Source organism: Protopterus annectens, chromosome 7.part0 (assembly GCF_019279795.1).
Source record: "Protopterus annectens isolate FY-2018-M chromosome 7.part0, PAN1.0, whole genome shotgun sequence".
In the NCBI taxonomy this organism is placed as follows: Eukaryota; Metazoa; Chordata; order Ceratodontiformes; family Protopteridae; genus Protopterus; species Protopterus annectens.
Window position 1 is genome coordinate 1,942,449,309 of NC_056739.1, and position 24,926 is coordinate 1,942,474,234.

At 40.2% G+C, this 24,926-nt stretch overlaps 1 protein-coding gene across 1 annotated transcript in view; it reads left to right on the plus strand.

Moving 5' to 3' along the window:
- Positions 1-24,926, plus strand: part of SLCO3A1 (solute carrier organic anion transporter family member 3A1) — a 1,904,841-nt gene that overhangs the window by 1,626,586 nt on the left and 253,329 nt on the right. The window contains exon 4 of the mRNA XM_044078369.1: positions 2,707-2,970. Within this exon, the coding sequence (XP_043934304.1) occupies positions 2,707-2,970 (264 nt within the window). The remainder of the gene's footprint in view (positions 1-2,706; positions 2,971-24,926) is intronic.

The window sequence follows — 24,926 nt, forward strand, 5'->3', positions numbered from 1 at the left end:
GATCCCCATGATATCTCCAGTTGGACTTTGAAAGGTACCTGTGGCTAGTATTCTCAAGCTTACACATACCTTTGTGTCCACTGGGATGGGTTCCCCTCTGTTGTTTCTGGATCTTAGGCATGGCCGGCACAGCTCAACTATTTGCTGTATGATGTCCCTGTCCACCCTGTAATGCTGTACTATCTCCAGATCATGTAGCCTCTGGTAGGTTACCCTTGGTCTGAACACTTTTCTCCTCCTCCGGGGCCTGGTGTGGTTGTCAGCATCATCCTCCACAACACCTTCAGTCTCCAACACATGCTGATGAATCGCAGCTATGGCAGTTCCCAACAAGTACATTGTAAAAGTTCCCCATCTGTTTACACTGATGGTGCAGTGTTTGGGAATACACAAGAGTGTGTGAGGTGCCTTCACACTTTATACTATTGTGCTTTGAACACTGATGATGTCATAGGGTGTGTATGTACATTCGGAGCTGCAGGGTATCTTGTGTTTTACCACAGATACTGTTATTGTTCTGCCTTTGGTGTTGAATTACATTTAGCTGCCATGGATTACCTCTTGCCCTTGCCTCAACTTTTCTTAACGATTCCCCTCCCATTGTCTGGCATGTATCCAGCAGCCTGCTTTCTTGTTTTGTACTTTCCCGAACCAGGATTGTCTTGCGAAATGTGTTCTATTGCCGATCTACTGCAGGTTTGCTTTGCTCGGCGGTTACAGTTCTCTTTTCTTTGCAATCCGACACCTCCCCTATCCTGTTCTGCAGGTTGCTGCTAGCAACCTTGTTAGCTGCTGTCAATTGCCCACTGTGAATTAATAGGTGTTAATTGCTCAGTTGTACTCCAATTACCCTACTGCAGCATTTTCTTATTGTCTTCCCCTAAACTTCCTTTTTGGGCTGTGGTGCGCGGCGCGTGAGTCTGCTTACTGAGTTTCGGGCACGTTTTCATCCACGTACACATGCGCTTTCGGGCACCATGTGTGCTCTCAGCTGAGCAAAGCTATACTTACATCCATGCCCCTGTCCTGCAGCTTTGCTTAGCAATGGGCAGCCCAGATTTGCATTGCTCCAATGTGCTTACAGCTGCAGTGGCACACCACATTGCTGATGTCATGTATTCCACCAGACCACTCCTAGGTGTTGTAGCTCTGTGCCGTATTGTACATCCTTAGGCCGGCGGGACGTTTGCGATTCACTATTGCTTGCCTCATTTGCATTGCATTGACTACTAATTCATAGTTACCGCGCCGAACACTGTCACAGGTCCTTAGCAACCCTTACAGCTTGGTTGTGCTGTAGCATGCATACCATTGACTATTATGGTGAAATCATGATTTGTGTTACATTGCTATTTTATGACATTTGTATATATTTTCCTTGTGTTCCCGTTTGCGCACACATGCCCTACGGTTGTACTTTGCGTTACTGTGGCCATGACATTAAATGTTATTTTTTATGTGTTGTGCATCTTTTTTTATGCCATTGGCTATATATTTAGCCATTGGCATATGCTAACTTTGTAATACATGAGTCTGGTCCACTTCCAAGGCTCTGATGTTCTGTTTGTCAACATGTAAACCATTTTTTTTGGTTTACATTTCTGTAGATTTGCGCTACGCCTACGCCACTTTATGAATCGCTATGTACCTTCATTTGCCTGCTGCAGTACTGTGCATGGGGTGATTTGCATACCTACGCCGGGAGCTGCACAGATTTGGCATACGCTGGTAGTGCACATGGAATTGGATCATACCTGAATCGCTCGGCGGCAGTATTTGGCGTTATACCGCCTACACTACGCCTGCGCTTGGCACAAGCTACATGAATCCCGGGGTATGTGTTTTGAATAATATGATTTCTAGGTAGTTTATGATTGCTTTTGCTCTTTCTTTGTTTGAGTGGCCGACACAATGTGATCCTAATGTGACTGAAGAGTGGACTCTAAAAAACGTGGGGCCAGTCATTCAGTAAATGCAGGTTATGGCCCTTTTGCAAAAATACTTAAGAGCAAAATAGTCTTTATATGGTTTATTTGGTTTTGCTTTGTTTACAGGGCTAGATAGGTCTGGGTCTTCTTTCCTTTTCTGATATTGAATGGAATTGGTACCAGCTTCTGATTCTCTTAAATTTCAGTATCTGATTTGCTGATATCTTATGACAAGCTGTTGTTCTGCCTTGAGATACTTGATGATATTACTACACAAGCACAAATAGCATATTTGCAGAGTCGTGTGACACCTTTTTGGAATGGATTGGTTTAAAAAGCAGTTGCTTGAAAGGAGTTTCCATTCATTATGTTTTATAATTTAACCTAAGGTCTGCCAGCTTCATAATAATGACAGAGAATGGGGTGCATAGAGAGTTTTCTCTCCTACATGGGATGTGAAGGGAAACAGATCTTTTTAAGTTTTGTAAGGTCATTCTAGTCTTGAAATAAGTGCATATATTGACATGAAAAAACTTAAAAAAGTGTTCTGATGTCTAGGATTATAATTATTTTGTTCACCCATAAAACATGCATTAATGAGGTGTCTGTGTAACATGCTGGCTGGTATGTTATGTTAAACATAAGCGTCATTGCAGTGCATAAAACATTCAGTTAAAGAGAAGTTATTGCTTTCTGTACTTATTCTGACCTTTGTCTATGCATGCCATTTTATCTTTCATGCCATCAGGATTTCTGACTAATCTGTTTGATACTCTAGGTAAGTTGGATATCACACCGGATGACCCCCGCTGGATTGGTGCGTGGTGGGGTGGGTTCCTTCTCTGCGGTGCCTTACTCTTCTTCTCGTCTCTCTTCATGTTTGGCTTCCCACAGTCTCTGTCACCCTGGCCTGACAAGAGTGGAGAAAGTGAGCAGACAATGCTTCCAGACAGGGATTATGAGCAGCCCAAGCCCAGCAATGGCCTTCTTGGCCACAATCTTCAAAGTCAGGAGAACTCATCCTGTTTACAGCAGCTCAAAGGTAAGCTATATAACCACATTTTTTGGAAGAAGTTGGGAATTAGAGCTGGAGAAAGTCCAGAAGCTTAAGAAATAGACTGTTTAGAATTTGTTCTAGGAGTTACCCATAAGTAGTGTTTTACTTTTTTTAATTTAGTCTTTTACTTTTTTTGTCATTTACTCAGTGCAGTGATCATTGATGCTAAAAAGTGTAAGTTAATAACTAAATCATCTGCAGCAGAAATACGGATGTTTTAATATGCAAAACTGGCAAGAGCATGCATTTTGTGGGTTGTTTGGCTGTTCTCTAAATCGGGTTTATCCAGTGTTCGCAGTCAGACTGCTATGAGCTCTGCAAATTAATGCATACATCTTTATGGGCTTCTGACATTTCAGAGAAAAAAGACAGGAGGGTACACCACTGGCATAGAGCAGCTTTCCAGAAATGTGCTTTATGGCTCTATCGCATTATTAGTTCTTTAGTTCAACGCAGTAAACAGCTGCCTAATGATACAGAAATCTAGGATTTGATGGTAAATAAGGGCCACTTTGCCCACCTAATCATTTCATTAAATCCCATTTGTCAAGCATGAGATTTGAGCACCTGCTAGATAGTGTAATACTCTACAGAGTCAAACATTTACTTGCTGAGCCAGGAACCTAAGTAGATTGTTATCTCACGGGGCTTCATCTGTCCTACAGCTTGTCTGCATGAGATCATTTATTGTGCTATTTATCACTCCAAAGTACAGACCTCTGGAAAGATTAATGATATATAACACTACAGTATCATGAAGGCATGTGTGAATGTACAGAAGCATGAAGAGTACTCCTAATATGGAATAAGATATCTGGCAGATCATGTCTTCAGAGACATTTCCTGATTAACTAAGCAGGACGAACCAACTAGCATTTTCTTCTGCTGAAATAATTGATTTAGTATCACCTGCAGCTCGCTTCAGATTTAACATTTGACTTTTAATCTTAGTGAAATATATGCACAAAACTAACAGTCCAACTTATATTATTACTGCCATTTTGAAACTTAATGATAAAGCAGCAAGTTTATTGTTTAAAATCACATTAAAACTGGGCCACAAATTGTGTACTGCTTTCCGTTTAAACTCAAAACATATACTTTTTTGTTAAATGAAGGGTGTTCCTTTCTATGGCCTAGTGCTGCCTTTATTTTGTAATGTTAATGAAACAGTTTAGACTAAACACAAATGTATAGCCTCTTTTGTACCCTTACAGCAGTGTTTTTCTTCAAAGAATGTTTACATAAACTTACTGTAACTGCATTTCTTCAAGGAACTTTTAGTCAGAAGGTGATACCTGTATCATCATCATCATCATCATCACAGATGTGAGCAATCACAAGATTTCTGTAAGTTTGTAAAGCAAGGGATATGTGTGAGCAAAAGAAGAGTCCTTTTCCTTTGTCAGTTTAATTTGTTGACAAGACCACTAACTTAATGGTTCCATGAGACCCCATTACCCATTGTTTTTCACCATCAAAGGTATTCTAATCTATACACTTTGACTGGTAGTATGACCTAGTGATTAATACAATAACCTGTTTATATGTTGACGCTCATAAACCTGATTTTAGTTCCCAGTGTTTGCACTTTTATAGTGTGTATCTCTGAACAAATCAGCCAAGCATTTCAGAGTCTTTAGGTAATCCTTCACATAATGATTTTTACTGGATTGGCTCAGACTAAATAAATATTTAAAAACAATGAGGGAATAATAATAATAATAATTTTATACATATATATATATATATATATATATATATATATATATATATAATTTTTGAATGCAGAACATTTAAATAATACCTGCACCTATCACATGACCTAAATCACGTGAAACTACAAACATGTCATAATAGAAATACATCTAACCAAAAATGTAAATTAAAATATTGAATTATAAAGAAAGTTGAAAAATCCAATTGTAAATAATAAAACATATGTAAACTGAAGAAAATCATGTTTGTCCTGCTTTGATGTTCTAAAGCCCCTTATTAGAAACTCCATCGTTGGGACCAGGTGGTGTAGTTACATTTAGTTTCATTTGCCAGCAAAGTTCCCTATAAATTGAAAAAATGTTACCACCATCCTCCTGTATCATTTCTTGACAGTTTTTTTCTAAAATAATAAAACCAAATTTACCAAAATTTTGGCAAGATAAAGTATGATTAAAAAGGGCATTGTTTATATATTTGTTAGAAATAGTGTTCTAATGTTTATATATCATTTTTCTGAATTGTCTTTCTGTTTTATCAAATTAAAATGAATTGCATTTCATACCCAATTCTTAAATTTACAATACCAATAGTGTTATAACAATAGTGTCCTCTAATAATCAATTTATCCTTGATGAAATGAAAGTTAAATTCTTTTCCTTCTAAACTAAACTGGCATTATGAACAACTGCCAGATTTAAATATAATAGTATCCATTTCTCTTATACTGTGGGCAGTTTCTACTATGCACTTGATGTTTTACACATCTTATTCACAAAGGGGCCAAACCTAACTTTTTTCACTAAATCTGTAGTGTTCTGCATATAATCAAAAATATCTTAAACTCCATGGCAGGGCTAGCCACTCGACAGTGTAAAGTATGACTGTAAGTGATTCTGTCATGTTGACTAATTTCAATCAATAGGCATGGGTATTTGCCCATTATAAGTGGGTTGAGGACCCGGCCTAGTCCCTCCTATGCCAGGAACCCATGCTAATGGTGGGAGGGGTGTATGTGTCCCTATTGACCAGTGTTTTCCCACTGTAAAAGTCCACCAGCCTTGGGTCAATAAGCTACTGGCCAGCCAGTGTCCAGTTGCCCAGCCAGGGCTACCAGGGATAGCTCTGTTGAGTGAAAGCTGGACGTAAAACCAATCAACCTGACAAACATGAACTAGGAATTGCTACACTCAATGTAGGTTCACTGACAGGACACAGCTTGGACGTGGATGACATGGTGGTGCAGAGGAGGCTGGACATTCTATGTATCCAAGAGACAAGAAGATGGAAGGGCAATGCAGCAAAGCCACTTGGCCTTGGAATCCAGAATCTACTACTCAGGAGGAAGAAAGCCTAGAAATTGTGTGGGAATTTTAGTGAGAGATATCATCAGAATTATAGGTTCATAGGAAGTTACTAAGCCTTTACATGCATAGCCATGTTATACCAACATTACCTAATTGATCTTGGTTAGATGGTGATTATTCATAGAGCGAGTCTATGATCAACACCGACTACCCCTGTCAGTGAGGGATATAAGTTCCAAACCCAGGGAGAATCTATGGTTTCCCATCCAGTTGTCTAGTTTGTGTATGAATAGGGTTATTGAGGAGCTCTGCTTCACGTGAATTGCGATTTTATTCCAGAGGAATGGCAATCACTGGGAGATATGTATGCCTCTCCAGCATATTCTGTTAATGTCACAGGCTAGGTTGAGATCCCTGGAGGGAGTTACTCTTGTCACATTTGATTTGCTGGTGATGTGCAGCATGTCCATTATGTCTATTACGGCAGGGTCAGAGACTGCTCTGTAGGCCAGCTGCAAGTCACCTTTCAGCAGCCTGTAGGATACAATGTATAGTCACAGTGCTTTCAGTCTTTCTATGCAGGTCATTTTTTGGAGGCCCTGAATCTTCTTGGTGAGAATCCTCTGTGGTCTCTCCAGCTGCTGCAGGTGTCTGGTGAGGTACATGCAAAAGGGAATGTTGTACTCTATTAGTGGCCTGATGAGGGTCAAGTACAGAGGAGTTATAACATCCTTAGCTTTGGATGCACTGCCCTTACTTATGAGATGTGCAGTGTAGAAGGCTTTCCTTACCACTTTGCACAAATGGTATTCAAAGTTTAGATCGCTATCAACCTTTGTTCCCAAATCTCACACCACTGAGTTTGAGCTTACGGGGGGGTGCTGTCAGTATTGTAATTTGCAGGGACTTCCTCTTTGCCAAAGGGGATAATAGTGCATTTTGCATTTAGTTTTAGTCCACAGCTTTGGCACCATTCATTTGTCTGTGTTAGCCCTTTTTGTAATATGTTAACATTGTTTGGGGACTCAATGATTGCACCCAGTTTACAATCATCAGCAAACTTTTTAAGCCACAGGCCATGTACTTTTGCCTGGACTTCTGAGAAATACATTCCAAACAGTAGAGGGCCCAGCACAGATCCTTGTAGTACACCACTAGTAGCTGCTCTACTGGTAGAGGTGAAATCCCCCACTTTGACAGTATGCATTCTGTTGGTTAGCCATTTGGCTACCCATCTAGTGGCATATAGGTTAATCCCCAGATGGGAGAGTTTCACAATGACACCTGAGTGAGGAAGTGTGTCAAAAGCCTTGGGTAAGTCAAGATAGGCTGTATGTACTGTTTTGCCTTCATCCAGGGCTTTGGTGACATTCTCGAAGAAGTCCACCAGGTTCAATAAGCATGATGTGCCCTTAATGAAGCCAAACTGGGTTGGGTAAAGAGTTTTAAGTTTGCCTATGTCTTTGTTGATAAGGTCTATGATGATTCTTTCCATGTCCTTGCAGATAAGGCTGGCTTGGCTTATGGGTCTATAGTTCCCAGGGTTGGTTATTGGACCTCCTTTGTGCATGGGGGTTACTATTGCTGTTCTCTACTCTGTTGGAACAAAGCCAGTGGTCAGGCTGAGGTTAAAGACAGTGCCAAGTGGTTCCACTTGATCTCCTTTTAGATTGTTTATAAGCAGCCTGGGATGTTATCTAGTCCCATAGATAGTTTGTGGCCTTGAGCATGGATATGAGGACTGGTATCAGATATGCTTTGGGGTATGGCTGGTGGGGACAGGGATGACGTTTGCACCAAATCTGTCAGCTAGCAGGCTGGCAATTTCCTCAGGTTCAGTGTGAGAAGTACCATCCACTATAAGTTCAGCGCACAATTAGGCATTCCCTTTTAGATTTTGGATGTAGCTAAAGAATGTCTTATCATTATCCATAGCTAGGGATGCTAATTTAGCTTCATAACTAGCTTTAGAGGACTTTACAATATATCTGATTTGCTTGTTCAAGCTGTGGAGGGTATTTATCTTCTGCTGAGTGACTGCCCTCTTGTTCTTAGACATGTTTCTTCCTTTTGTTATATAACCTAGTTATACTTGAGGTCCAACAGGGTAGCCTGTTTTTTTGTGTGGATCTGCTTTTGATCCATTCAGGTACAGCTAAGTCTTTACAGTTGTTTAGGTGGTTATGCAGGGCATTTGCATACTCCTCTGCATAAGAATCATTGATGGCTGTGTCAGCAGGGGTTTTGAAACTATGTATACTGTCACCTAGTAGGCTGCAGTTTGCTTTGGAGAAATTGTTCAGTTGTTTTGCTCTTGTGGGGGTGTCAGGTCTGATTGTCACTTCAAATGAGACAGATTTATGGCCTGACCTTTCCAGGGAGGGCAACACACAGAGGTTATTGCAGTGACCCCACCATGTTGGTAAGTACTATGTCTAGGACATTTGAGCCCCTTCTGGAGGTGCAGACTAGCTGCTCCAGGGCATTTGCTTTGACAATTAGCATTAATTGACAATTAGTGACAGACTCATGGCAATTAGACTCTAATTTAATGATGGGACAGTATTCATAATCTCAGCCTGTGCCCCAGGGCAGGGTTGTGATAGTAAGGAAAAGAGTACATTCAGACAGCAGTTGCAGAACCTACTAGATAAACCAGGACAACAAGATTTGGCATTGATAGTGAGTGACTTGAATAATATATTGGGATAGACAGAACAGGATATGCAGCTCAGGTAGACTTCCTCCTAGTAAGGAAAGGGCACTGGGGTAAAATCAATGATTGCAAAGTCATCCCTAGTGAAACAGTCATCCCACAGCATAAACTACAGGTTGCCACAGTCAACAGCAAGCAGTGGTCAGAGAATGCTCTAAGGTCATCAGAGATCAGGCTGAAGATCTAGAAGTTGACGAGAGAGAAAGTACTTCAGTTCAAGGAATTACTCAGGGCTCTAGCACCCCAGGAAGAGAAGGAAATGGGTGGAGTTGAAGAAGAATGGCAGCTGCTCAAAGCTACATATGTGAGGACTACAGAACAAATATGTGGCCGAGCCAGGTATGGGAATAAGGTACATAAGAAAAGCTGGTGGTGGAATGCAGACGTCCAGGAAGTCATCAAAAGAAAGAAGGAGTGCAGGAAAAACTGGGAGATAGAAAAGACCAACCAGGCTAAGAAGGAATACTGGTTGGCTAACAAAAAAGCTAAGAAAGGGGTTAGCAAAGAATAGGGCATCAGATGCACTGTACCATCTTCTGGAATGTGACTCAGTAGGTGGCACAAAGAAAAACAGGTTGAAAGGCAAAGACAGAAAGATAAAGAATATAGTCAGATATCCTTCATAAGGAATGTCAGCAACAACTTACTCCCCAGTCCATGGGACATAAAGGCAAATGGAAGGAGTACTTCCAGTAGCTTTTGAATTAAGAAAACCCCACAGAAGCTGTATTGCCCCAGACACAGCCTACAACAAGAGAAGAATACAGGGCATTGTCAGACCCCACTCTGATGGAACTTCTACATAGCCACAAAACAAACAGCACCAAAATTACCCATTCTAAAGGCTTAAACCTTGCCTGTGATATAAATAGAACCTGCTGGAGAGACAGATATGTATCCCAGAGCCTATCCTGTCTATGGAACAGGCTCCCCCTCTATGTGAAGCAGAGTTCCTCCCTAAGCCAATTCAAGTGCAACTATGACAGTTGGATGGGGAACAGGAAATTCTTCCCTGGTTTGGCACCTATGTCTCTAATGGAGACAGGCAACCTGTAAATGGTTCATCTCCCAGGCCCCTGCTTGTAAATATTTCATCTCCCAAACCCCTGCTTTTAAATATTTCATCTTACAACTCCCTGCTTACATTCATTAAGGGTATCAGAAGTTGTCAGAGATTTGGGATGCATGGCTAGGCTTAAAAGGCCCTTGTGGCCATTAGCCTATTAAACACCTATGAACCTATATAAGAGGTGCCCACCCTAGAAGATGTAAGAATAGCACTAAGGAAAATTACGTCAGGGAAAGTAGCAGGTTCTGATGAGGTCACAGCAGATTTGATAAAGATGTTGGGTAAGATAGGGGAGAAATGGCTCCTGAAGGTACTCATAGCAGTGTGGAGAGAAATGCATATCCCAGATGACTGGAGAATAAAAATACTTGCGCCAGTGTTCAAGTGCAAAGGGGACATCCACAACTGTGGGAAGTACAGAGGTATGAAACTTCTGTCACACTGCATGAACGTTTTGGAGAGAGTGATTGATAAACATATATGCAGAGTAGTAGAAAGTAAGATGGGAGATGAACAGTTCAGATTCAGATCAGGATGAAGCACAACTGACCCAGTGTTTACAGTGAGACAGATAGTTGAGAAGAAGTTATAGATGAGGAAAGAGTCCAACTAGGCATTCCTAGAAATGGGGAGAGGATATGACAAAGTCCCAAGAAAGCTGTTTTGGGCAGTACTGTGGTGGTTTGAAGTCCCAGAAACATTTGTAGAATTAGTGCAGGTTATGTACCCAATGACTCAAGTACGAACAGTGTTCAGTCGCACAGAGGAGTTCCCAGTGGGAGTGGATGTGGACCAGGGTTCAGCTCTGAGGCCACTGTTTTTCATACTGGTGATGGACTACATTAGCAAACAGGTTGGAGGGGACACATCAACCAAGTTGTTGTATGCAGATGATGTGGCTTTACAGGCAGACTCTAAACAAGAACTTCATCAATGGATAGGGAGATGGAATGCAAAATAGAAGGCACATGGGATGAAACTAAGTACAGATACGACAGTGGTGACAGCAAAATGGGGAATTCAGAAGCAGCTGTGAACTGAGATAGAAGGGAAGATAGTGGAACAGGTTAATAGCTTCAAGTATCGGGGGGGTTGAGGAGAAGGGAAGTCTGAATGAAGAGATGATAGCTTGAATCAGAGGGGCTGCAGCCAGTTTGCATAGACTGTGAGGTGAAGTCTATGACAGGAGAATGGCAAAGAAGCTGAAAAATAAGGAGTACAAGACAGTAGTGCTACCAGTACTATTGTATGGTATGGAAACATGGACAGTAAAGACAGCACAGATGAGGAAGCTAGAGGAAATGGAAATTAAGTGCCTGAGAAAGGTGTTAGGATGCAGACTGTGGAACAGAAGAAGAAATGAGGACACAAAGGGAGAAGCCAAAGTAGCTCCAATTGCAGACAAGATCAAAGAGAACAGATTATGGTGGTTTGGATTCATGCAGTGATGCAGAAGACAGTCTGGTGAAGAAGATTTGGGACAGACAGGAAGAAGGTAGTAGAAAACAAGGGCATCCAGCAAAGAGTTGGATGGATTTAGTGAGAGAAGATCTGTGACAGTCAGCCATGAGTGTCAAAGAAGGTAGGGGTGTGTCACTGAATCGAGAGAGAGGGCGACAATTAGGAAAAGACCCTGACGCTATGTAAAAATGAGAAAAAAGGGGTTAATGATGATGTTGATTAAACTCATTTGTACCCTTCCAAATAATGAATAAATCATCCAAATAACTAAATTGTCCTTATATTTTGAAACAAAGACATGCTCTGATTCCCAATGGCAAAGAAATACATTTGCAAAAACTGCATCACATGAAGCATCAGTCACTACACCAATAGCCTGCCTAAATATTTTACCTTCAAATAAAAAAGTTAGACTCTAATATAAATTTCATATGATTATTTAAAATAATAATGGCCAGAGTCTTGAAATCTTGGAACTAATTCAAACAGCCATTAAACCAATGCATACCCATAACATGCAGAATCACAGAAAATAAATCTTTAATGTATGCTCTAACTAGTGTAAACTCATCAGACCAATTAAAATTTCTCATCTTGTCAAAAAAAATGCCAAGATTTCTTTAAAACATAAGGATAATCAGTCAAAATCCCATTCAACTTAAAATCCTCAAACTTTGCAAGAGGTTCTTTCTGAACAGATAGCTATAGCTGTCTGTCTTGGGGTGGATTTCTTTGCCCTTGTGAACTTTTGGTATTCCAAATATAGTTGGGACGAATGGACATTTAATCATTAATTACGCAAAAATTCAAAGGAAGTACACTTACCAATTTAGTTTTGAAATAACAGAATTTAAATTTCATTCCATCAGGGATAAATTGATTATTAGAGGACACTATTGTTGTAACACTATGCATATTGTGCATTTAAGTGTACTGTTAAAATGCTATTCAATTTACATAGTTAAAACAGAAAGACTATTGAAAAACAGGATATATGAACATTACGGCAGTATATTTAACAAATATATAAAAATATGCTTTCTAAACATACTTTAGCTTGTCAAAATTCTTGTAAATTTGGTTTTATTATTTTAGAAAAAGTGTCCAGAAATGAAAAGAGAGGATAGTGGGAATTTGTTTTTTACTTTATAGTATGCCTTGTTGGCAAATTAAATTAAATGCTACTATGCTGCTTGGCCTCAATGATGCAGTTTCAGTTTTAGAGTCTTGAACATCAAAGCAAGACAAATATGATGCTTTACAAACACATATGTGTTATTATTTACAATTGGAGTTTTAGTCTTTCGTCATAATTCAGTATTTCAATTTACATTTTTTGTTTGAATTCTTTTTCAGTGTCACATGATTTAGGTTCCTGCAACCCTCCTTCTTAGTATGCTATGTCATTCTGTACCACTGACAGGGTAGTCTTATATGTAAGTCATGCACTGGACCACTCAACTTCAAAATTTTCTGACTGCCCAAACATCCATACAAAATCATCCTGATTCCAAAGTTCACTTTCTTTAGCCTAGTGTGCATGCAACATCTCCATCTCAGCAACTCCATCCCTCTCTCATAACTCTGAATAAATAACACAAATTCTCCCTTCTGAACCCTTAGACTGCTCATTTTATCATTCAGCATCAAACCTACCCAAACCATGCAAGGACATCATTTCCCTGCTCCCTACTTAGCAGCTATACTGCCAAACTTTATAGAAGCCAGTCTGTCTAACATAATAAATGGATCCCTAACAAGCTGAACAGTCACAACTCCCTCATATCTTTCATCCTTAAGCAAATGCACAAAAGTAATGCAGTAACTTTCCTCTCCCACGTTTTGTGCCAAGTCACCCACCATCTGACTATATTAGGGTCCAGCACTCTGTTGATTTAACACTTGGCAAATGCACTCCAATTTCATCTCCCCACATTCTTTCTTCCTGTACAACCTACCTTAAATTCCTGTTCTGTATACCCTTCAGTATATACACTACATAATTAGCAGTAATCTACTACCTAAAATCAAGCATGCCTAAACCTCCCTAATTTCTTCACTCAGTGTACATTCTGCAATCATCCTATTGTTCCTTTTCACACAAACCTGTCACAAAGCTTCTGCAATGAGCCTCCTTCTTATCTTGGGGGGTTGCTGAGATATGATGCAGCAGATAAAGAACTAGAGCTAGGACTATTGCCCCAGTCACATTTCTTTGACTTCTCCAAGAAATTAACCCTCCAAACCCATCACAGTGCTAAATTGGACACCTTCAATGCCAATTTCTTTTATTCCTTTCACCAATCTATCCCTATTGATAGATACACCTTCACATGTAACTGTTCACCCTCCCCCAGACTGTCACAGAATGCCTTTCTTTCAGCCCCTAGTCCCAGTCTTTACAAAAACTGAATTTTCGAGATGGAAAACCACCATGGATACTTCCCTGCTTTTTTGTAAAGCTCATTAACATCTGGAGTAAAGGGACCCAACATCCTTTAGTAACAGTATATAATCATCAGTGAATATTTAACATTATTCCCACTGCCACAGTCTTCTTTGTCCTTAAAAGGTATTGGGACTCTGTGAAAGTTTTTCCATCTCAGTACGAAAAAGGGAAAGGAGAACCTGGGATCCCTGCCATCTGAAACACCCCTATTAACCATAATTTGCACCCAGAGTTTAACATATAAAGACCGAATGACTCTCAGTAACATCTGTTTACTAATCATTTGTTGAAAAGTTTTAAGGACAAACCCACAGCTGACAGAACTGAATGCTTTATAAATGTCCGTAATGGCAATTCCTTCTGTCCTCTGGCCAGTCCCCTCTACCTGTGCCAAAAAATTCAGTAGAAGTTGCTTGTGGTCAGAGGTTAATCTGTCCTTAACAAATCCGTCCAAAGAGTCCCCCATTATCAAAGGAAGTATATTTTCTGCCTAACTGCAATTACACTAGCATAGAGCTCTGTATCTGTGTTACATAAATAGGCTAGTTATTTGGGGGAACTTTTGCAACCCCCCCCCCTTCCACTTGCAGATTGACAACATGGTTTCCTCTTTCAATGAGGAGCATTCTATTTAGCCATAATTACATTCCTCTCTCCTACTGTCTCAGAAATATCCTTTCTGCCATCTTATCAAAGGGGAATCCATCAATGCTACCCAACCTTTCCTGAATTCAAGACTTTGATTGCAGCCAACAATTCCCAATGCCAATGTGTATTTTCAACAGTTGTAACTCTCCCTTTTTCAAAGTCATTGTTTCTGATACTTCAAAGGCTCCAGTCAATATACAGCTACTTCAATATAAAATTGTTATACAGTTATAAAAATGTCTCTAATGACTATATTGTGCACTGTTACCCAGCCTTTTTCCCTGCACTGATATGTTAGCTGTCACCCACTCCAGCATCCTATGATCCTTAAGCCTATCACCAAGCACCTGTGTATTAACTACCACCAAGCACCTGTCTATTAACTCCACATCTGTGTGACTTTCCTCCACTCAATGTAATTCTTCCTTTACTTCTTTAATACTTTGACCCCTATCTTCTAGTTGGTGTTGTCCCTTCCTCCACTGTAAAGTACTTAACTCCCTGATCTGCATGTTGTCCCCTGTAGCACCCTCTGTATTCTGGACCACCACTCCTCCATATTACATTAACCCTATATACCAGCTGTCCAATTGCCATCATAATTGTCCCTATCCAAATTCCTTACAATGCCCTTCAACCATTGTGCTTTCATCCATTCAATCAATTTTTCTGGGTTCTGACTCTGTCTGTTGCTCAAATTTGCCCTTGAGTTCCAATGCATAATAGCTGTTGCATGGACCACTTTATTCCATTCTAAACTTTCTAATTTTTCCAGCTCCCCCACTATCCTGAACTCTACAAGAAGGAAAAAAAGTCTAACCTACCGAACTGGCAAACTTAATTCCTCCAAAAGGATAACTACCTTAACATACCCGTGTCTCCTCTTACATATCTAATAAGGCTAACTCCTTCATAAGGCAATATATAACCTTATGACACCTGATAAAAAACTCAGCAACCCCACAGTGACTTTCCACTTCTAGATTCAGCACAAAATTAAAGTCTTTCACCTCTACAATCCTTTCCTCAGCTTCTGCACAATGCTTAATTGCCTAAAAGCAAGTCAACACTCTCTCTATCTGTTTATCCTCATTAGGCCAACAGTATGATACTTGTATAATCTACTTTCCATCCCAAACACACTTTTTGACGACTCATTTTCTGTACCCCAAGCCACACATTCCTTAACATTCCACCTCAAGATATCCTAAAGCAAATTTTACCTTCCACCCCCAGCACACATCACACTTGTCCTGGATATTCCCAGCTTCTCTCATTGTCAGTTTCTTTTCCTGAATCATCACAGCCCTCACCATCTCCTTACCCAACTTGGAAGAATTGTTTCCTTTTTTAGAAGATTATTAATAAGTCCTGAATTTCAAGTAGCAAAATTAGTAGGCTCCTACCCCAACTAAACCATAAAAAGAACCCTCTGCCAGACTCAAATAATTTGTCTTATTTTTTATTAGCTTCTTTTTAATTGCACAATCCCAGCCTGGTAATCTCTGCCAAGTTGCACAGAGTACATTTATTACTCCTGCTTTCCTAATTTTTATTATAGCTCCCCCACTGAAATCTGCAAAGTAATCTTAAAGAAGGTTTGAACTGGAAAGTGATATGACAGCACATCCTGTCCTGTAGTCATCTTATTTTGTTACAGAAATTTGGTTGACTTATCAGCAATAAAAATACCAAATATCAATGATGCAAAAACTGATCTCTGAGGTACTCAGGCTGTGATTTCTGATTCTATTTGCCCTGAAAATTTGATCCATTTCCTTATACAGGGAGCGTTACTTACCAAAGTAAATATCTTCGTGTTAGTATGGCTGTCTACCACATTCAAGCTTTGTTAGGTCTAAACTAAACAAAATTCAGAAAACTTGATCACCTTCTAATAAAATCATACAGCTTTTGATCTAGTGAAACTTGTTTTCCGATTTTCTTATTTACGGTAGTAGGACAGCTAGTTGGCAGCAATATGCACGAGGGACAAGTTGTTGTTATCCAGTGTGCAGAATGACAGTGATGCATATATATAATATATAATATATATATATGTGTGTGTGTATATGTATTTTTGGGGGGGAGGGGGCCAGGAGTAGCCAGGACTACAACTTTGCAAAAATTGTGAATGCAGTACACCAACAAAATTAGTAAACTTCAGAACAGCAACATGTTATACTGCTATTTTATATATATCCAAGGGCTGATGGCATAATTTCTTCAAGTTATGGGACAGGATTTATCAATCAATGAGCTGCGTTTTTTTCTATTTCAACTTGATATAATAGGTAAAGCTCTGTAGTTTGTTGCATACATTGGGATTAAAGCAAGCAAGTCATACAGATAAAATGCCACAGCGTGCTAGAAGCAGCACATAGTCTTAGTATCAGGGAGGGTGGGACAGAGCAAGACAGATGAGTGGCAGAATAGCAGCACAGAGACCAAAAAAAAAACTGGCATCTACATGGGCAGGTGTCAAGTGAAGTATGAAGAGTGTCATAGCACAGTAACATGCACACATCTGGCAGCCACCAGCAGTACACAGATGACAGTGTTATGAGTGGATATCAGGCGCATGTGTGTATAAGATGTGAATATGCAAAAAGCCACACAATAGGCCGTAGGGCACCTATTTCACACAAGATGGAGACAATGAGGAATGCAAAATGGCAAAGCCATTGGTGGCTACACAGCACTTGTGCCTACAGAGCATATCAGGTGGGTCTGAAATGCAGCACTGCCCATTCTGATGCAGAAAGCAGTCAGCATCAGTGAATGGTGACTAGATTTGGCACATATATGTCAGTTGTAGATAGCTATAGCTGCTTAGGAGATGACAGTGAGAAGGCATACATAATGATATGAAGATATGCAGGTGTGCATTGCACAGGCAGAGGCAAGGCATAATAGGAGGCATGCTTTTTAGCACATGAACAAATGTAAGTGAGCAGGATGTAGATAGGAATTTACAGGTAGAATGGAAGATGTGTAGCAGGAAGGATCCAGGCAAGATATTTATAGGCTGAAATTATGGACTACCGCAATGAAGTAGTTGGCTAAATGTATGTTTCTTTGTTCATAAGAACAGCAAATATTGGCTACTTCTGTTTTCTGATGGATCCTGGCAACATCTCTAGATGCACCTTAAAATGGCTGGAACCACGATTTAGTCACACACCTAACAACACTGTTCAGTCTCAGCCTCCATACAAGTTTTGTACCAAGCAAATGGAGAACAGCTAAAGTCATTCCCTTGCATAAGTGAGGACGTTCCCCAGACCCAGGCAATTATAGACCCATAAGTCTGACTGCCCTCACATGCAAAGCAATGCAGAGACTTGTCATGGAACTAATCAATCCCAATTTGGATTTATCATGGGAAGGGCATCTTTACTCAACCTGGTGGATTTTTTGTAGAAATTCACCAAAGCAATGGACGAAGGCAAAATGGTGCACGCCACATTCCTCAACCTGTCCAAAGCTTTTGACACAATTCCCCACTCAGGCATAGTAGAAAAGCTAAATAAACTGGGAATATCCCTCTATGTCACCCATTGGATTGCCAACTGGTTCACAGACAGAATGCAGGAAATCAAAATTGGGAAGTCCGCAGTGGTACAGCTGTAGCATTGTTGCCTCACAGCAAGAGGTTCTCCTGTTCAATTCTCAGCTGGAGTGCCTTCTCTGTGGAGTCTGCATGTCCTTCCTACGGTCGAGTGGCCTCTGAAAGACATGCATGAATGAGCGTGCCTTCACTGAAGGTTGGGCATCGGGCTGACATTTCGGCACCATAAAAATCAACTGCCGATCATTAGCAGACCGGAGTTCCGCTGTGGTGACCCCTAACTGGGAAAAGCCAAAAAGACAAACAACAACCTCTACAAAGAGACCAGTAACCAGTGGAGTCCCCCAAGGTTCTGTGCTGGGACTTCTCCAGTTTGGCATCTAATTTTCTGAAGTTAAAGCCAATACCAATGAGCTCTGGCTGGCTATGTTTTCAAATGACTGCAAGCTAGGAGCTGTCATTGAATCCGCAAATGATTTATCCAGCCTACAAATAAATAACTGATGCCAAAATCATGGACTGAAACTAAATGCCAAAAAATGCATTATTGTATCCTTTGGGAAGTCATCTACCCCAGGGAATGACCACATTGATAGTATGCCCCTAGGTTTTGATCCAGTTGCTTGGTATTTGGGAACTTATATGGACACTGACTTTGCTTTAGACCAACTTCTGCCCATTGTTGTAAGTCTTTCTATGCTGCACAGCTTATAAACAAAGGAAATGTATCTAGCTCTAGGGATGTCATTGTACCCCTTTACTCAGCCCTAGTTAGGCCAATCATTAAATATAATGCTGCCTTTGGCATGTATCTCTCCAGACACATACAACAAATGGAACACCCTCAAAGATGCCTTAATAAAAGGATACAAAGCCTAAATAACATGACCTACATGGACCAACTCAAAGCCCTGTCAGTATACTCGGTATCCTACAGAGTGCTAAGAGGTGACCTATGTCTGACATACAAGGCATCCTCTGATCCAATACAGATGGATTTACTGCACATCAGCCAGTCAAATGGCATCAGAGGTACTCAATCTAGGAAACTAAACTGCTTCTGCAACACCAACAGATATTTCTTGCAGAGGATATCACAGCTTTGGAACAGACTTCTCATCCACATAAAACAAAGTTCATCCCAGTCCATATTCAAGCACAATTTGGATCTATGGTTGCAAAAAAAATAAATAAATAAAATTACACCTGGGACTGCCCCCTGTATTACTAATAGACAGAGGTAGCTCCTAAATGCTGTATCCCATGTACCAGTCCTCTCAAATTGTCTGTCATATAATCCCAGTTATTCTGTTTAGAGTTAATGTATAATTATCAACTTTGGGATGGGTAGGGCCAATTTCTAACTAAATGGGATAGGGTCATTTGAACACAAAAAAGGCAAATTGTTTAGGCTTAAAATGGCCTGCAGAGGCAGACAGCCTAGTACTTACCTATGAACCTATGATATTATGGTTCCAACATGTGAATTTGTTTCTGATGTTTGCCCTGGACTTGTTCCTACAGGGTACAGCTGTTTATATGCTAGTACTTTGTGGTGGTGTACATTTCTATGTATTCAATAGAGTTAACTTAATTTGGTGGGAATTTGAACCTTGCCAATGTGTCACCTGTTAGTTTGTAATTTGTATTAGAGAAATTTCTAAAGGTATCTTGAGTGGAAGGGATCTTTTTTCAATTTTATTTCAAAAGAGATGGCTTTATGTTTAAAATAACGCACTTCTTTTCCCTGTAGGCCTATACTGAAAATGCATCTTGCCCAGTAGGACTGCCCAATTAACAAAAGTAAATAAATAAACAAATACATACATAAAATGCTTAAGACAGCTGTATCTTTATTTGTTATTTGCAGATGATGTTGTCCTCTTAGCCTCAAGTGACCTACAGTATTCGGTGAAATGGCAAATGTGAACGTGAAGCATGTGGGAGAAAAAACAGAATCTCCAAATAAGACATTTTGGATGTTTCCCTGAAAAAAAAATGATCCTTGCAAGTTGTGGGTAGAGTAATAGCTGCCTGAAGTGCAGGAGTTTAACTATCTTGGGGTCATGTTTACAAGGAAACGTGGAGGGATATCAGAATTCAGTCACAGCTCCTCTGGTTATGAAGAGTTTAAGTTGTTTGGGGCATTGTGTGAGAATGTTCACAGGTGTGTAAAGCATGGCTTAATGAAGGGAGGTCCAAGGAAAGACCCTGGACATTTACATTTTCCCCTGATAATTTATGGGTATCTCACAGGAAGAGATGGAGACTGTTGCCTCAAGTAAGGAAATATTTTCTGTTCTGCTCAGCTTGCTAACACAAAGACCCTTGCCAAGGCAAATGGTTAAGAAACTTACTAGGTTCATAGGTAAATATTAGGTAAACACCTTAACCATTATGCCATCCTCCCACCCCTGTTTGTCTACAGACTATTACATGCACAGCCAGTAACAAGACTGTGAGCAAAGATGAGAGTAATTAACAAATAGAACTGTAAGCCAAAACACAGCCAAAATTAAAACTTTAATAAATAAAAAAGACAAGTGGTAAGCACTTTCACACCTATAAAACAGTGCTTCAACACACCAAGAGCCATTAAAAACAGACATTCCTATATAGGAAAGATCAAAATTCACATGACTAAAAACAACCTGTCATCATATGTAACGTTAGAACAGATCCATTCATAAACTGAAGGTAACAGATCACATGGTCAAACAGACAATGATGTCATTACATCAACTCATTCATCAAAACTAAGCTGAGATTCATTTAAACAAATTCCTAGACTTTATGGTTTCAAAGACAGCTTCAAACTGAGGCCCAAGCCCCTATTAGATTGTAGTCTAATAATCCAATGAAGCCTTCTCTTTGGTTTGTTAGTATACAGTGGTAAAAGGATATGTCTAACCAGGCAGACTGCAGGTGGGTTGCAACTGCAGAAATTGGGTTGCAGTGGACATTACAAAATGGATACTACTCCTACCTCCTGTGTGCATGTAGGTGAACATGGAGGTGGTGTGCTAGGATATAGCAGGGGCCATGGAAGTTGTGTTGGAAACCCTTGTTGCTGTGTGTTGTGGCAAAGTTGCAAGGAGGGGTATGGCGAACACAGACAGCTGTACAAAAGTTACAAGAAAACTTGTGGACCATGCCAGTGTGTACTTACTGTAGAACTCAGGAATCATCTCTCTGACCTCTTTGACTCATTGTCACAGAACATCAGATAGTGCCTGTTGAGATCAGTGTAGTGGTGCCTGCACTGCTCATTAGAGTGGATGATGCCATTTGCCAGAATGTGTCAGACATCTACTTTATACCAGGGGCCCTCATAAGAGGTCCTCAGCAGGTGGTGCCTGTGGTCTCTGTATATTATGTACAGAAATGTTCTTCTTTCTTTCCTGGCAGTCCTGCACACTTAGTGTCATTGGGAACCATGGCCACTTCACAGGACCCAGTCCAGAGGTCTAGTGGCACATTTATTTTAACACATTAGTGCCTTTTTATGATATACAACAGTAAGCAGTAAGGCAGCACAACAAGGCACAGTGTCACCATTTAGTTGCATGTAACTGCATGATGTAGCAGGATGCTGTTTTTGTGTGAACAGAATGGTGCGATGATTGTATGAAGCCTGGTGAAACCACATCTCACTTTAGCATTGTTCTTTAGCACCCCTAGAGGCTATGGGAAAATATAAATTATATCCAAGTGCTTGCCAGAATCAGTCACACACACACACACACACACACACACACACACACACACACACACACACACACACACACACACACACACACACACACACACATATCCAGTCTGCTTCATGGTGGCTACTCATTTCTGTATGACCAAGGGCAAACCTTGTAGCATAGCCTTGATGCAGTGTATACTTCAAAAAGGTGGGATTTAGAGACATTTTCACAAAATTGTTCATTAGCATAATTTCAACATTAATAGCTTCAAAATTGTGTGATAAATATAGGTGAAGCTATTGCACTACTCATCACACTATGGAATTTGCAATTCTTTTGCAAAAAGGAAGCGTAAAGAGGACTGTATTCCTGTCAGACATTCATATCCCCTACAGTTGACGCAAATGGTTAGTGGATACTGTCTGCACATGTTTCCAACCTGCTTTGATATATCTACTGCTGTTTTCTTGGCTTTTTAGAATGTTTGGGGGTGAGTTTCAAGCAACTGCTTGCTGGCTGAGGGAGAGAGTCACAAAAGGTATTGTTAGTATGCAATGAAGTTTACTACCAGTGTATATTCCTCTTCACAGCATGAGATATGTTTGCAGGAGGTAGGGCATACAGTGCTTATGAGGAGGCCAGGGGCTGTAGGCTGCATGCTGATTATATTTGTCTTATTGTGCACTATGTAAGTTTAATTAAATTGCAGACTGTTTCCTTGGGGTGTTATGTGGAGTTGGAAGGTACTGAAGATAACAGTCAGCACCTGATTCTTGTTTGTTTGTTGTTTGGGAGGGCATGGTTTCTCAAAATGTGTATCCACAGTTGTAGTTGTAAGAAGAGGGGAGTGCCTTTTTAAATTTGGTCTCCAGTTTGCATGAGTGGGAGTGACCACGCATTCAGAATGTCTTCATCCTTTTGTTATTTTATTTTATTTTTTTTTAATTGGGAGGAATTACATATCCAGCTGTGCTTTTGTGGTTTGTTGGGGAAGGTGAATCCATTTTTCCCTATTCGTTTCTGTTTTTTTGTGGGGATGGTTAAAAAACCCTATGCTGATTATACAGACTGCAATGTAATACATCTGCAACATATTGCTCTGGGCTACAGCTGGGGTGTGGGGGGTGGGCTATACTTATATGTACATGTACCATTTTACATGGGGGCTGTCGCAGAGTGTGTTTGTAACATTTTTATTGATAGCTTGCAATATGCCTTAGCTTAATGTTATGGTGCACACATTCAAAAGCCAGGGAGTTCACACCAGCGGACTATGCCCATGCAACTTTACATTGACAGCATGTGTCATGGGCAGGGTGTGTGACACAAATAGAAATATAGGTGCATCAGTAGGAGATGTAGCAATGAAACAGTAAAAGGGACAGTGTGAGTAGAGAACCATAGCTGCAGCCATCCACATTTGTGCTGGAGGCTCTTCATGTGGTATTATGGGTCCATAACAAGTCATGCTGCAGATATCACATCTGACTGTATCAGCATGTTTCATAGGTACATACTGCTCTTTGGATTGTGTAATGGGCACACCTATGATCAGCTACTTAGTAATGCCCCACTGCCAGAACCTTTACTGCTGGTACATTCCCCTTTGTGAGTCAGGTGTAGAACACTCCGTGGAAACTGTGGCATTTGTGGTGTGATGTGGATGCATGGAATGTGAGACGCCATTTCAGCTGCTTCTGTCAAATAGGAGAAGAAGGCTGTAGTTGTAGTGTAGCATGTAGAGCAATCACACTCTGCTCTTCCATCACCTTCACAAACTCAGATACCAATAAAAACACCTAGTTCTCATTACAGTGTACTGCAGTCAGTGGGGATCAAACAGCTTCAGAACTGTCAGGTTTCCTTCTGAAAAGTATTCCAACATCCTTCTCTGTGGAGTTATTAACAATCACACCTGGCACATTTATCTAGGATGCCCACTCCTATTAAAAAGCATTTTGATTGAAAATAGTGCAAAATAACATGCTTTGTTTGTTTGTTTGTGTCTTTTGGCTTTTCCCGGTTAGGGATCACCACAGCAGAAACTCCAGTCCACTAATGATTGGTAGTGGATTTTTACATACCGAGTTACCAGCCCTGACGCACAACCTTCAACAAAGGCACGCCCCATTCACATATGCCTCCACACAGAAGACGCTCTAGCTGAGAATCGAACAGGACAACGTCTTGCGAACATGCTTATACCCCCTAAATGCAACTGTGCTTCCTGCTATAGTGTGAGCACATTTATGATATTTCTAAGTGCAAAAACACCAGTGCCTTGTATAAACATACCACCACATGCAATAATGCTAAGTTTTTGTTCTTTGTTCTGGAGGTGGTTCCAAAGGACATCAGGGGGGGTCCATGGGCAGATTTTGTTGGAGGCTAACAGATCCCCTGGTCTTAATGAATCTATTTCGATTGTTCCATATTTAAAAATTAAGGCACAATATATTTAGGTAAATTGTGCCTAAGTCGTTTTTATTATTTGTATTATTCATTTTGTTGATTGTATTAGCAAATCAACATTGTTACGTGTTTTATGAAATTTACAAGTTATTTTAAAAAATTTTTTTAGTTTAGTTTTTTATTTTAATAATTTGTATTTGTGGTTTAAGTGGACCAGGATGTACTTGTTATATTTTAATGTATTTTGGTACATTCCTTTGTTGGAAAATGTTTTTTATTAAGTCCTTTTGACTTTAAATATTCTAATATTGATTTATTAATTAATCAATTAGTGTTTTGGCTAAAGTATTTAAACTGGTTGAATGCAGGATATTGTTGTATCTGATGAAGTCTTTTCAAAATAGCGAAAACGTGTGTGTTGTATTGCTGAGTCTTTTTTGACACTAAAAAAATCTGTTGGATTTTTGCCTGATTGTGAGCTCAACTGCCTTAAACCACTGGACTGTGGTGGCTGCTTTTGTTGAGGTTTGTTCTACTGCAGCGGGAAATCGCCAGGTCCGAAATGACGGACTATCCCAGCTCACGGGCCAGTTAACTACTTTAATTAATCTTATCCAGGCTCTACTTCAAGCAGGCAGCAATCCTCCAGGGGTTGTTGTCCAAACCAAGAAATGCACCCCGCCCCAGACTTTGCTGATGGTGTTCCTGCAACTGATTTCAACATACACCAGCCACTCTTCACCATTCTGCATCACAGAGACATTGAGACTAACCATCTTCCTACTTCTTCGGTATTTAAATACCCTAATCAGGTCATATTAGGCAGCCTTTCATAAGGACCTCATTGAGGCCTTTGATCAATGGCTATTATTAAAAAGAATAATGAAGAATTGTGTA